Here is a 13,182-nt window from a genome sequence, read left to right as displayed (position 1 = left end):
AGGAGAGGCACATGTACTCTGATAGAATCCCAGTCACAATTTTACATTTTGCTCAGCAAAATCACTTCCATTTTTCACACAATGTCAAATGCAGGACATCTGCATTCAGGTTCAACTTGGTAAAAGTAAGACAGGTTGCAGTGTAGGTGTGCAGTGTGTTTTCATGTGATCTATGTTGATCAAACACCCTTGCATTCTTGTTTAGGGTCCTTAGTGACTTTCTAGCTTTATGTTCAAAGGCAGGATGAACTGTACATACATTGTAGCCTTAAAAGTGCCTCCTTATTTTGAAGCTTTTTCAAAATACAGAAGAGCGGCGTTTTGCTTTTTGGAATATCTTTTCTTGTTTTAGAGATACTGACATTTTTGTATTATGTAAATTAGGAAAGTGATGACTCCATAAGTTGTGCAACTAAAATCATAAATTGTAAAATACTGAATCATGAATATCTCTAGAAATATTGTAGCAGTGTTTTTCAAACTTGGTACCAGAAGTGGCTCCAGTCTCTTTCTGTGAAAAACCAAATATCCTCATTTGCAACCTTTAAAGTGAGACCTGCTCGGAACAGACATGGTTACCATATTGGCTAAACTCTCCTAGTAAACTTGGAATTTCAGTTTTAATTAAGAAATAACCAGTGGCAAAACTGTTGTCATTGCAACAGCACAAAAATGGTCATTTTGTTTGTTTTGTGATGTACACTCTTGGTGCTAAGTTTGAAGAACAGTACCGTTCCAATATTTCCAGGGATATTATTTATTCAGTATTTTAGCGTTTTAATTGCACAACTTATGACATCATCACTTTCCTAATTTACATAATATAAAGATAATGCCATTCTTCTGGATTTTGAAAAGCCTTTCATTTCATAGGCACTTAAAAAACTATTATTTATCAAAACATTGAGGAGTGCTGTACCATGCATATACTCATATGTTACACATTGGTTAGCTATGATTGCTGTGCTTGATGGATTTTGATCCTTGCCATTTCTTTGGAAAGTTTTGCCTTCAACAGTCTATTGGCATGCTGACCTCCTATTGTACTTTTTGATCATACTGCCATGGTTAAGTTGTATCTGCATTGCTCTATAACCCTCTTTGTGTATCAGTGCAAGTCTCAATCTTAAGACCTTAAATCATCCTAATCGCAAATAGTTGCCAGTCCTGCAGTATGCTCTGAAAAGGCAGAGGCCTAGCCATGGCTAGGGTTTGAAATCTCTTGGTCTTCCTTCTTGATCTTTTGGTGCACACTGGTCTTCTAATTTCGTGATGGAACAACTGATGTTTAATTATGTAGACCACACCATCTTGTTTGGTTAGGTTAACAGCTTCCCCTGGTGACACCAAGTGTAACCTAAGTGTGGTATTGCACTTCAGAATGATGAGTGTACCTTGCTTTTCAGAAGCGATGAAACATCTCCACTCTGTAAGGCAAAACTGTACGGAATTTTAGCTCTGGAATAGTGCAAGTTTCAAATTTCTGTTTGTCATAGCTTATCAACAAATGCTATCTTTTCAGTGGTACTTGCTTGTTTACCATGTTTTCTGTGTTTTATCACATGCCACTTGTAGACTTATAATATACTTGTGTATCGAGTCTGTAGACTATAATAATAACAATAACAATAACAATAACAATAACAATAATAATAATAGTAATAGTAATGGCATTAGCCTTAGCATTAGCATTAGCAATAGCATCAGCATTAGTAATAGCAATAGCAATCGTAATAGTAATAATAATAATAATGATAACAATAATGATGATGATGATGATAATAATAATGATGATACTTTCGCTGTTTCTGTGGCATTTTAAACAAGTCATTCCAGTTCAAAGGTTTTCCACATTTTATTCATTTCTTTTAACTACCTTTTGCCTCCTTTTTTAACGATTTTAATACAATTGTTATTGTAAATAGTTTTGTGCTGTAATAGTAATAGTAATAGTAACAGTAACAGTGACAGTGGATTTTGATCCTTGCCATTTCTTTGGAAAGTTTTGCCTTCAACAGTCTATTGGCATGCTGACCTCCTATTGTACTTTTTGATCATACTGCCATGGTTAAGTTGTATCTGCATTGCTCTATAACCCTCTTTGTGTATCAGTGCAAGTCTCAATCTTAATAGTGACAGTGACTGTGACAGTGACAGTGACTGTGACAGTGACAGTGACAGTGACAGTAACAGAAACAGTGACAATAACAGAAACAGTAACTGTAACAGTAATAGTATAAATAGTAACAGAAACAGTAACAGTAACTGTAACAGTAACAGTAACAGTAATAGTAACAGTAACAGTAACTGTAACAGTAACGGCAACAGTAACGGTAACAGTAACAGTAACGGTAACGGTAACGGTAACAGTAAGAGTAACAGTAACTGACAGTAACTAACAGTAACAGTAATAGTAACAGAAACAATAGCAGTGAAAGTAACAGTAACAGTAACAGAAACAGTAGCAGTAGCAGAAACAGTAACAGTAACAGTAACAGTAACAGTAACAGTAACAGTAACAGTAACAGTAACAGTAACAGTAACAGTAACAGTAACAGTAACAGTAACAGTAACAGTAACAGTAACAGTAACAGTAACAATAACAGGAAGCAAAATGTAGTTCACAGAAATGAATAAAATTGAGAAAGCCTGAGAATTGGAATGACTTAATGACTTAAGGGCATCACCTTAGCCTCTTTCCATGCTGTCGGAAATGTGCCACTAGCAATACAGATGTTTTTGAGTTTGGCGAGTGATGGCGCTATTGCTAGAGCTGCTATCTTAAATATGCGGGCGCTCACGCCGTCCACACCAGTCGCTCTACCTGACGGGATTGCCTCAGTCAGTTTTTTGGTCTCATTTGGCGTGATAGTAGGAAAGGCATACTTGATATCTGATACCTTGCGTTTGCTGACAAAAGATTTTAGGGTTGTTGGATTAAACTCGGCAGCAGTTTTGCCTGCCAGCTAAGCTCGTGAAGTGTTTATTAAACACCTCAGCAATTGAGGCATCATCCTGGATTCGCGTGGTCTGTTCATCGAGACTTTTTTAAAACAGCTGTACCATGTTTGCCAATTCGGCTGACTCGTAGTAGGGACAAATTACATCATGTGTGCGTGTACCAGTCACATTTATAGAATCGATGGCATTGTGTATGATTTCTGCAAAGTTGCAATTTCGGCCTGTTATTTCGAACAGCTCGCCCTTTACAATAGGTAATTGAGCGTGCGTCATAAGGAAGGAATCTTTTGTAGCTTGGCAGCGGCAAATGTCCATGATTTGTGTGTCAGAAAACAAAGTTTGGGTGTTGTTTACCTTGGTAAATGGTCGTGTCACAGGGTTCGAAATTATCGTTTTTTGTTAAAGGTCATTGAGGACCCAACTGGCAACTAATCCCAATATTTTGGCCGCCAGATAGTAATTTTTGGTCGCCTTTTTTCACTGATTTATTATCTTCTTTATTAGTTACACAATCTTCGACATCATTCTAAGTTTACGTACAAAGAACTTATCCGATGGTAAAATTTTGCATGAAGGACATATAAAAATAACATCGTGTTAATAATAATTAATGCGAAAGCAGCTTCAGTCATGTTTTTCATGTCCCTCTTCATCCTCATCTAGTTTCATGTCTATGTATTTTTTCGCGCTAAGATGAGGCTTCGTGTGGTGCAATTGACAGACATATTGTGATCAGGCCCCTGCTCTGCCACATTGTTGGTAGTTCTACCAGTCTGCGTGCACGCGTTATTTAGATATGCCTGGAGTACCTCTTAATGAAGTTTCCACTGAACCAAACATGGTAATCCAGCCAGCGATTGGAGAATCGTGTATTTGTTTTCTTATATCTATTGGAGAAAGTGCATCTTTCATCCACAAATAAGGTCAGTTTTCCTTTGAGGTTAAAAGGTTGACGGAAGAAAAGGTGAGTTGCCCACAGGCGACCAGTTAACAACATTCGATTTTTAGTCGCATTGGCGACCAGTGGATCGCAATTTTGAGCTCTATGATGTGTGTTCAGAAAACAATTTGAGTTGTAGCTTGGCAAATAGCCATGATTTGTTGTCAGAAAACAAACGTTCCTAGTTGATTATGCAGCTCGCCAAAAGGCCATAATTTGTGGACAAAATAGGTCATTCATTACAAATTTAACCCTTTTCAATGGTGAAAGCAAGATGTAAAAATAATCAAGCAATTGAAACAAATACAAACACAAGGTAGGTTTAAAAACATAAATATTGACGGTGTATTGTCTTGCAGGGTCGGCTGTTCAAAATGTTATTTTCTCGAGAAATCTTTATCTCAAATGCATGTTGGCGATCTGAATTTTATTTAGAAAAATGTTAACAATGCCTTATGACTGGAAATTATTTTGTCCAGTACAAATCAATACTTTATTAAAGACACTTTGTCGGGTTGCCGCCACAGGTTATAATTTGTTCACCACCACTTCAACTTCATGTGCAGATCGTTATCTATCATTCACTTTGTTTGCTATCGCACAACACCAGAGTTGACTGAGCAAAATCAGGGTGTGAATGCACTGCTCTAATTTTTCATTACATGTATTAATAGTCTTATTTATTATTGCTTTTTCTTCTTATTTCTTATTGATTATTTTGAGGGTCATGAGGTTATCAGTGTAACTACCGTCAAATGACGTCCTCGATAAATAACATCTTACTTATTGTTAACTATGCATTGCCGTGGAAAGAGAAACCTAAAAATACCATGTCATTAATTAGGGATCAGTGAAGATTGTTTGTCTCCATCAGTGGGTCTCTGGCTGGTTTGACCAATAAACATGCAATGAAACTTACTGTTCTCTTTTATCTTTGTTGCTGAGATGACTGTACACATCTGTACAAGAACAAACATAGGAAACTGACGATCAAACACAGAAAGCACACTACATTGAAGATCTACATTAGCACATACACATTTTTTTGTGCAGCTCTTTATGTACTAGCTCTTTTACAGCTGACAGTCACTCTTGGTAGGGCAACCCATTTTGGTTTATCTACCCTCCAGTAGGCCTAGCTACAAAAATCCCCGAAAATCGTCTAAAAATCTATCCAGATAATCTCCAAAAAAGTTCTAAAAACCTCAGAAAAAATTCTAACAATCTCATTTTTTTTTCTAAAAATCTCACAATTTTAACAAAAAATATCAAAGCTTTTCCGAGAAATCACGAGAATGCGTCTAAAAATCCCATCAATGTTTAAAATAAACTCAAAGTTAATTGAATGGTGAAACCGCTGTGCATGAAGCCATAACTGGTCTCTTGTCACTCTTATATATATATAGCTTTACAAGCTAATTGGGTTCCTAAATGCGCATATACAAGCGAATTGGGTTCCTATTTGCGCATGTAAAAACATTATTTATCTAATTCCTCTCTCTGAATATTTTTTCACACATTTTACAGACTTTTGTGGCTCTAAAAACTCTAAAAATCCTTGAACTTGCTAAATTGTTCTAAAAATCTCCAGACTCAGCTAAAAATCTTTTCAACGTCTAAAAATCTCAAAAAAACCCCGGATTTTTGTAGCTAGACCAACCCTCCAGATAAAGGTGTAGAGTCCAGCCCCAATCTGTGGGATCAAGAAGCACAGACATTGGCTGCTTGTCCCAAAACATATCATCTTGTACATTTGGAAGGACTCGTGTTGGGGTACCTGCTGTCTTAGAGTAGCATGGATGGATGGAAATCCAGTGGTCCAATGCTGCAAGGCAACTCACGTGATATTTTTCTCCAAGAGCAATCATGTCACACGCACTTAACGATCAGATTTCACTGGTAGCCTATTCATCATAAAAGAAGCACACTAGAACTGTTCTGCTCTGTGGCAAAAATATGTCTTTTTTATTGCTGCATTGTTATTTGTTATAAAAAAGCAAGGGAACAATTACTGATAAAATGTTTTCAACTCTATGTTTGTTGAGTCTGTTAAAACATAAAAATGGAGGATTGCCATTGTCAACTGACGAAATTAAAGTATTACATGGAGGTAAAAATTTAGAAATTTATAGACAAAGGACTCAACGGACATGTCTTTCTTTGCAGGGGAGAACGAGTTTAACCTTTAGTGGCTAGAAACTGGGAGAAACAGGATATTCAAAGGGGCTATGTTCCCTATTTGTGAAATTATCAGCAAAGCAGCTTTAATTCATTTTGATAATGTTCTCTTTCTTCAGCTCAGGGTAACAAAAGGATCCTACTTCACTAATGTGATAAACATTCGGGCTTTCTCTGTGAATGCAATGATAAATGATCTTCATAATGCTGTAGACAAAGGAAGGTGAGGGATGTATCCTTGTGAAACCTTCATACACCAATAAATGAAGTAGACTTGTCAAAATTATACAAATATTCTGACGGCAAATGCCTCTTATTTGATTGAAAAAAGGACCCAAATGAATAGGTTTCTTAGCCTGCAATTTTTGAATCAATGCAATGTGCTTACACGATGGACCCAATGGTAAATAGTAAATCCTTTTGAAAACCCCAAGGGGTGATTTTGGAATTGGTTATCACTTACAGTAATGTGATAAAACACGAGCCAGATGGAGGTTTCTGATTTTGCATAGTCATTTCAATCAATAGTATCACCATTCCCAGGTAACCAAGCAAAAGCATGCTACGAAAGAATTCCAATTACATTGTTCTTAAAGATAAGAATTGACAAGTAATTATGTATAGCGGACCACATAGAATGGTGACTACAATTAGCAAAAACTCTCAGCTGTTTACGGCAGTCAAAACGTTAAGCACAAACGTATGCACATTCTTTCTTATTTATTCTAAAGTGATACCCTAGAGATATTTATTGCTGAAGTTTAAACAGAGGCTAATTTGGGTACTGATGCAACGCTCACATTGACAACTTTAGTCCATCCATCGTATGAAAGCAGACTTTCCTTCACTAGCAGTTGAACAGCTTGAGGTTAAATAGTTTGAGGTAGCTGGAATTTTGCTGATTTGTATATTTATTAGTAAGGATAATGGGCCACTTTGGCTCGTATGCAGGCTTAACCTTACCTCTAATGTGCAAATATTGACTCTGTTACTTCCATGTTCATTGTTACATACCAGAACGAGTAGATTGCCATTTTTTGTTTATAACCTTCTGAGCAGCTAGAGCCGGCTGCCAGTTAAAAAATAAAGCCACTATTATTATTTTCCGTCTATCACTTAAGATTATTTATTGTATACAGAATCTGCATGAATCTCTACCTCATTTTATGCTTTCTAACTGGAATGATAATTTGAAAAAGCCTTGTATAAAATCCTTTTTCAAATTATCCTTCTAGTTAGAAAACATAAAAAGAGGTACAGATTCATGCAGATTCTGTATACAATTAATAATCTTAAGTGATAGACGGAAAATAATTGAGTCCCTGTCCATCAAAATGGAAAATAACTCGGCAAGGGTCGAAAATTCGATTTCGCTCATATTTTTATGGCAGATAGGCTAGGGCATGACAAAAACTACTGGATAGTTTTTTTGGCAAAATATCCTTTTATTTCAAAGAAATATGCAAATTACCAAATTCCGTTAAAATCGTCATTTGACGCACCATTTTATTAAACAAGTTTGAGAGCCTCGCATGCAAAACCACATCATTCTTCCGTCTTTAAAACACTCAAATATTTTTGTGCAATGTTTAAATGTGTACTGGGTTGATTTTAGGGAATGTTGCGTTGTCTTTTTGGGTGCACAATAATTAAATTTCGAAGACATGTATTTCATTCACTTAAAAGTACTTCGTGAATATAATTAAATTTCGCCATGTGCGAAACCTTCAAATGGACCAAGCTTCTGGTGGTTGAATCGCAGAAGGATGGTCTACAGATTCCTGTAAAAATTTCTTTGGGCAACTGATTGTGAGCGACGCGAGAGCTTTTCAAAGTACGTCAAAAATGCAAATATTTGACCATCCGTCGTCAAATTTCAATTTACGGGTTAGACGTATATTTTAGCATGCGCCACATGACTTGACCTTTGTTAAGCTGAAATAGACACAGAGCTGATAATTTCGAAATGTTCTAACCTCATTTGCTGTAAAAGGCAGGTCCAAAGCCGATTTGACGTGTTTCTAGTCGATCTCTCGCCATTCGTCGCACATGAAGCAGATGTTTGCTTTTGTTTACACAAGGTTAACGTTCGATGTACATCGCCTTCTGTCAACCTATTATTGGTCGAATACTATGAATCTGTGACCATCTTTCTGCGCATATGACCATCACTGGATCTAAGTCTAAAACGGCTGAGTCACTTGTAGATAGTTGCTTGCTTTGCGCTGCGCCAAAATATTGGGTTTGATCGATTGCTGACCATTGCTGATAAGCGTGTCGGCGCAGCACAATCTCACAGCCGTTATTGTTCGTCACGCAATGCTGTCACGGCATATGCTGCACATTTCGATCTATTTTGTATAGAGTACTCTCAGGATAAGTGAAACAATTTAATCATTGTTCATCTGTTTTTTCATATATATAATAATATATGTGTATATTTATATAATCATATTCTATTGTGAACGTGGCCTCGGTCCAAATCACGTTTGTTGTACGTTCTGATGTTTCAGACAACAGCTGATGAAGCTAGTACCTGTACTCACTAGAATTTTAAGAAAATCGCCATAAAAAAATTATAGATTAATGAAGCAAGAACTAGCTGAAATCACAACGTGTCTAATTCGTGAGAAAAACAGACTAAATTTAATTACTAATTACGTGAGTAAATAGCCCTGGCCATGCCATTTTGTTTGGCGTATTTTGTTTGCTTAGTGGCGAGGCATTGGTATGTAACAGAAAATAGAGGACTGTTGTCAATACAGTCCAAAATTATCGTCAGTAAAATATTGTAGATAAAACACCTATTGACCGGTTACCTCCGCGGCCATCATATGGTCATTCCGATAAGGGTTTCATTATTGTCTTTACCCCTATGAAGCGGCCACCCAAAATTTAACAACTTTGTTTTGGAAAGGGCGATGGTAGATAAGAGTCTGAAATTGAGGGTGTACGACGAGTGATAATTCAAACACACGTCTATCATGATTGTATTGAATTGACTCCATGTTCACCAAGAAATTTATAGCCCGATAGTGAAAAATTAAATATTCAAGGTACACCAACCTAGCCCCATTAAGCGGTCGTCACCCATTTCCCCGAGGGTAGCCCACTGTATTACATGTAAACCAAAAATAATTGCATAGCGCGAAAAGACCTAGGTCTGAGTTTAGCGTTACAGTATTAGGCAGGGGCATGTAGGTAGCGATGGTCGAGTAAAAGATAACAACAGGGGCAATGGTAATTATTCATTATTTTCATTTCTTAATTTAATCTCTTCCTACTCAACACGATTGTGTGCTCCCAGTGATTCCAAGCCTTACGGAGCCTTATGTATTGGGATAGAAATTGTCCCACCCCTACCCCCTAAAATGGGATGACAGAATTGCGTGACGAACAAGGAACCGCTGCAAGCAAGGATTCAAGCTATCAAACCATGATGATCAAACGTAATATTTTGGTGTAGTGCAAAGCAAGCAACTATCTACGAATGACTTAGCCGTTTTTGACTTAGATGCAGTGGTGATCATATGTGTCGAACGAGGGTCACAGATTCATGGTATTCGACCGTTAAATAAGTTGACAGTTGGCGATGTACATCGGACGTTATGTAAACAAAAGCAAACTTCTGCTTTATGTGCGACGAATGGTGAGAGAAACACATCAAATCGGCTTTGGACCTGCCTTTTACAGCAAATGAGGTTAGAACATTTCGAAATTATCAGCTCTGTGTCTATTTCAACTTAACATAGGTCAAGTCATGTGGCGCATGCTAAAATATACGTCTAACCCGTAAATTGAAATTTGACGACGGATGATCAAATATTTGCATTTTGGACGTACTTTGAAAAGCTCTCGCGTCGCTCATAATCATTTGCCCAAAGAAATTTTTACAGGAATCTGTAGACCATCCTTCTGCAATCCAACCACCAGAAGCTTGGTCCATTTGAAGGTTTCGCACATGGTGAAAATTAATTATATTCACGAAGTACTTTTAAGTGAATGAAATACATGTCTTCGAAATTTAATTATTGTGCACCCAAAAAGACAACGCAACATTCCCTAAAATCAGCACAGTACACATTTAAACATTGCACAAAAATATTTGAGTGTTTTAAAGACGGAAGAATGATGTGGTTTTGCATGCGAGGCTCTCAAACTTGTTTAATAAAATGGTGCGTCAAATGACGATTTTAACGGAATTTGGTAATTTGCATATTTCTTTGAAATAAAAGGATATTTTGCCAAAAAAACTATCCAGTAGTTTTTGTCATGCCCTAGCCTATCTACCATAAAAATATGAGCGAAATCGACCCTTGACCTTCGAAATTAAGAATTTGTCTGATTTTTACGGGCAGGCACTCTTAAGTCTGCATACGAGCCAAGTGGCCCATTATCCTTACTAATAGCCATACAAATCAGCAAAATTCCAGCTGCCTCAAACTGTTTAACCTCAAGCTGTTCAAATGCCAGTGAAGGCAAGTCTGCTTTCATACAATGGACTAAAGTTGTCAATGTGAGTGTTGCATCAGTACCCAAATTAGCCTGTGTTTAAAGTATTGTGTTTAAGATACTTTTTCAAATGATCCTTCCAGTTAGATAACATAAAAGAGGTACAGATTCATGCAGATTATGTATACAATAAATAATCTTCAGTGATAGAGGGACTTGAATTAGATGGTTCACTTGATCAATGTAGAGTTTTATAGTCTGTTACTGGCAAGGAAATTAATGGTTTATTATTTTTGTTTTATTAACACAAAGGTGGATGATTCACCCACATACAGTTAATGCCTTCTATGATAGAGTGACTAACAAAATCAGTAAGTATTTGGTTAACTTTTTGTTACCTACTACGCGTAAACATCACGTTTCTCTATAATTCAAATAATAATCAATTGGTGGAAACAGATTGAAACCTGTATCACACTCGCTTTCCAAGCAACCCTAACCCATATTTTATGTCACCTCATTTTATTGTTCTTTCACGCACAGAGAGAGATGTACATTGTACATTTCGCTTATGATATTGCTCTCTATAGTTTTCTCAAAATGGCAATTGCTGGGAGCTTTTCGTGCTCGGAAAGTGAGTCAATTTAGGCTTAAATCAGATTGGTTCATCTTGTTTTCTAATATTGCAGGATCCACTGATTTCTCAGCTTTTTAAAACCTGCTGAAGTGAGTTAGGAATCATTCCAAATTAAAATCTCCTGAAAGTTGTAGTTTTCCATTATATATTTAATTTGTTACATGTTTTCATGATACCAATTACATATTGATATCCTCTGTTTTCAAATTGATGAGAATGGCTGAAATTAAAGAACCTGTCTCCCCTCACTTTTTTCAACAAAGAGCTGACTTGACAGAATGTCCACCAGTTGAGATGTTTCCTTTTGACAGCTATTCCAGGACGACTTGCCACAAAACCCTGAATAGTGTCTCCATGCGTACTAAGCTTGTGGGTTAACTCTGCCGAGCGACTTTTTAAAAATGTTATTTAAATGATACCTTTCATTGGTCATAGTCAACGTTTGCAAAGGAACGACTTTTTTGTGCTCCGCTAAAAGTGGTCCAGTTTGTCCTTCAGCTTAGTCTTTTTTGTAAAAAAAAAAACACGCAAGCATGGCAATACTGACCTAAATGTTGGTTTGTATGGAAATGCAGCTGAATTATCCTGTGTCAGCCAGCTAACGAGCGTTATTACTACCCGAAGCCAACCGACGAAGCGGTCCGCCATTACTGTGGTCGACAACAATACCTGGCAGTAACTATTCTCATTTTGTGTGGTGATATCGCTCAAAACCCAGGACCTGGCGTTGCCCTTCGTGAAAGGGTTTGGAAGTTTGCCATTGGAACGTTCATGCAGCATCTATTAACAGAGAGCAAACTTGAGGAGATAAGAGTCCTGCTGACAAGTCCAAACAACAAAGAGGAAAAACCTGATATTAAGATATTAACTGAGACGTTTTGTTCAGTGAAAGTGCCTGACTCGCTCTATTCTACTCCAGGATGCCAAATGTATCGTAAAGATAGAATCATCCGGAGCGCCTTCGACAGTGTGATGACTATGTCTTCTAGGATGTCCGATCACCTCCCAGTCATTGTTAACAGGAAATTTATTCGCTCGAAAAACAATGATAATCAACACACCTCAACAACATACCGCGACATAAAGAGTCTTAACAAAGAGCAATTTATTTCATCGTTGCATGAGGCTCCCTGGGACTGCGCCTTTGTATTCGAGGATCCTAATGACGTAGTTGACACCTGGTACGAAATATTCAGTGGCATTATTGATGAGCACCTTCCTTTGAAACAAGAGAGTAAAGCGCAAAGCTCAGCCAAAATGGTTCAATGCTGAAATCCTAAAAGGGATAAACGCTAGGGACAAACTTCTCAACAAAGCCAGAAAGAGCCAGGCAGAAAGTGACTGGAATGCATTTAAACAAGCAAAAAACAGTGTGACTGAACTTCAGGGATAAAATTAACGAAAACAAGAACAACTCCAGGAAACTCCGGAACCTTATCAAATGTCTATCAAATGATGACAAAAGCGCTGAAAGTGGAATTAAACCTCTCACAGAAAACGAGGAAAATATCTTGGATAAACAAAGTATTGCCGAGATTCTAAATTTGTTTTTCGTTGATCAACCCAAGAAACTGGTTGTGGCACCGCTGGAGCTTGATTCGCCGACTGGCCACCCACCAATAACGACTCACAGACAGGGCATTGGATCATTTGACCTCCCGACAATAACACGGAGGAGGGTTGTAGAATTATTGGAAGGTTGCAAAAGTCACCCCTGTCTTCAAAGGAAATGGCAGTAGAAATGATAAGAACAACTACAGACCGATTTCTGTGCTTCCCATTCTCTCTAAAATACTAGGGAAACACATATGTGAACACAGTAAATGGTTTGAACCCAGGAGTATCAGTAGTTCGTATAGTGTGATCGTCCGGGTGAGTGTAGCTCAGGTTGTCGAAACGTCAGTCACCAACAACAGTTCTTTTCAGAACTACACTCACCCGGACGATCACACTATACGAATTACATATGTGAACACTTGTGCAATTTCCTTAAGGAGAACGATCTGTTTCACCA

The 13,182-nt window shown here is 37.5% G+C and overlaps 1 protein-coding gene across 1 annotated transcript in view; it reads left to right on the top strand.

The window, feature by feature from the left end:
* Window positions 1–13,182, top strand: part of LOC110043333 (endothelin-converting enzyme homolog) — a 246,397-nt gene that overhangs the window by 104,986 nt on the left and 128,229 nt on the right. The window contains exons 11-12 of the mRNA XM_089282468.1: window positions 6,199–6,302; window positions 10,844–10,902. Of these exons, the coding sequence (XP_089138594.1) occupies window positions 6,199–6,302; window positions 10,844–10,902 (163 nt within the window). The remainder of the gene's footprint in view (window positions 1–6,198; window positions 6,303–10,843; window positions 10,903–13,182) is intronic.

Source organism: Orbicella faveolata, unplaced genomic scaffold (genome assembly GCF_042242905.1).
Source record: "Orbicella faveolata isolate gen_17 unplaced genomic scaffold, um_ofav_v1 contig_12, whole genome shotgun sequence".
NCBI lineage: Eukaryota > Metazoa > Cnidaria > Anthozoa > Scleractinia > Merulinidae > Orbicella > Orbicella faveolata.
This window is presented reverse-complemented; position numbering and strand designations above follow the sequence as displayed.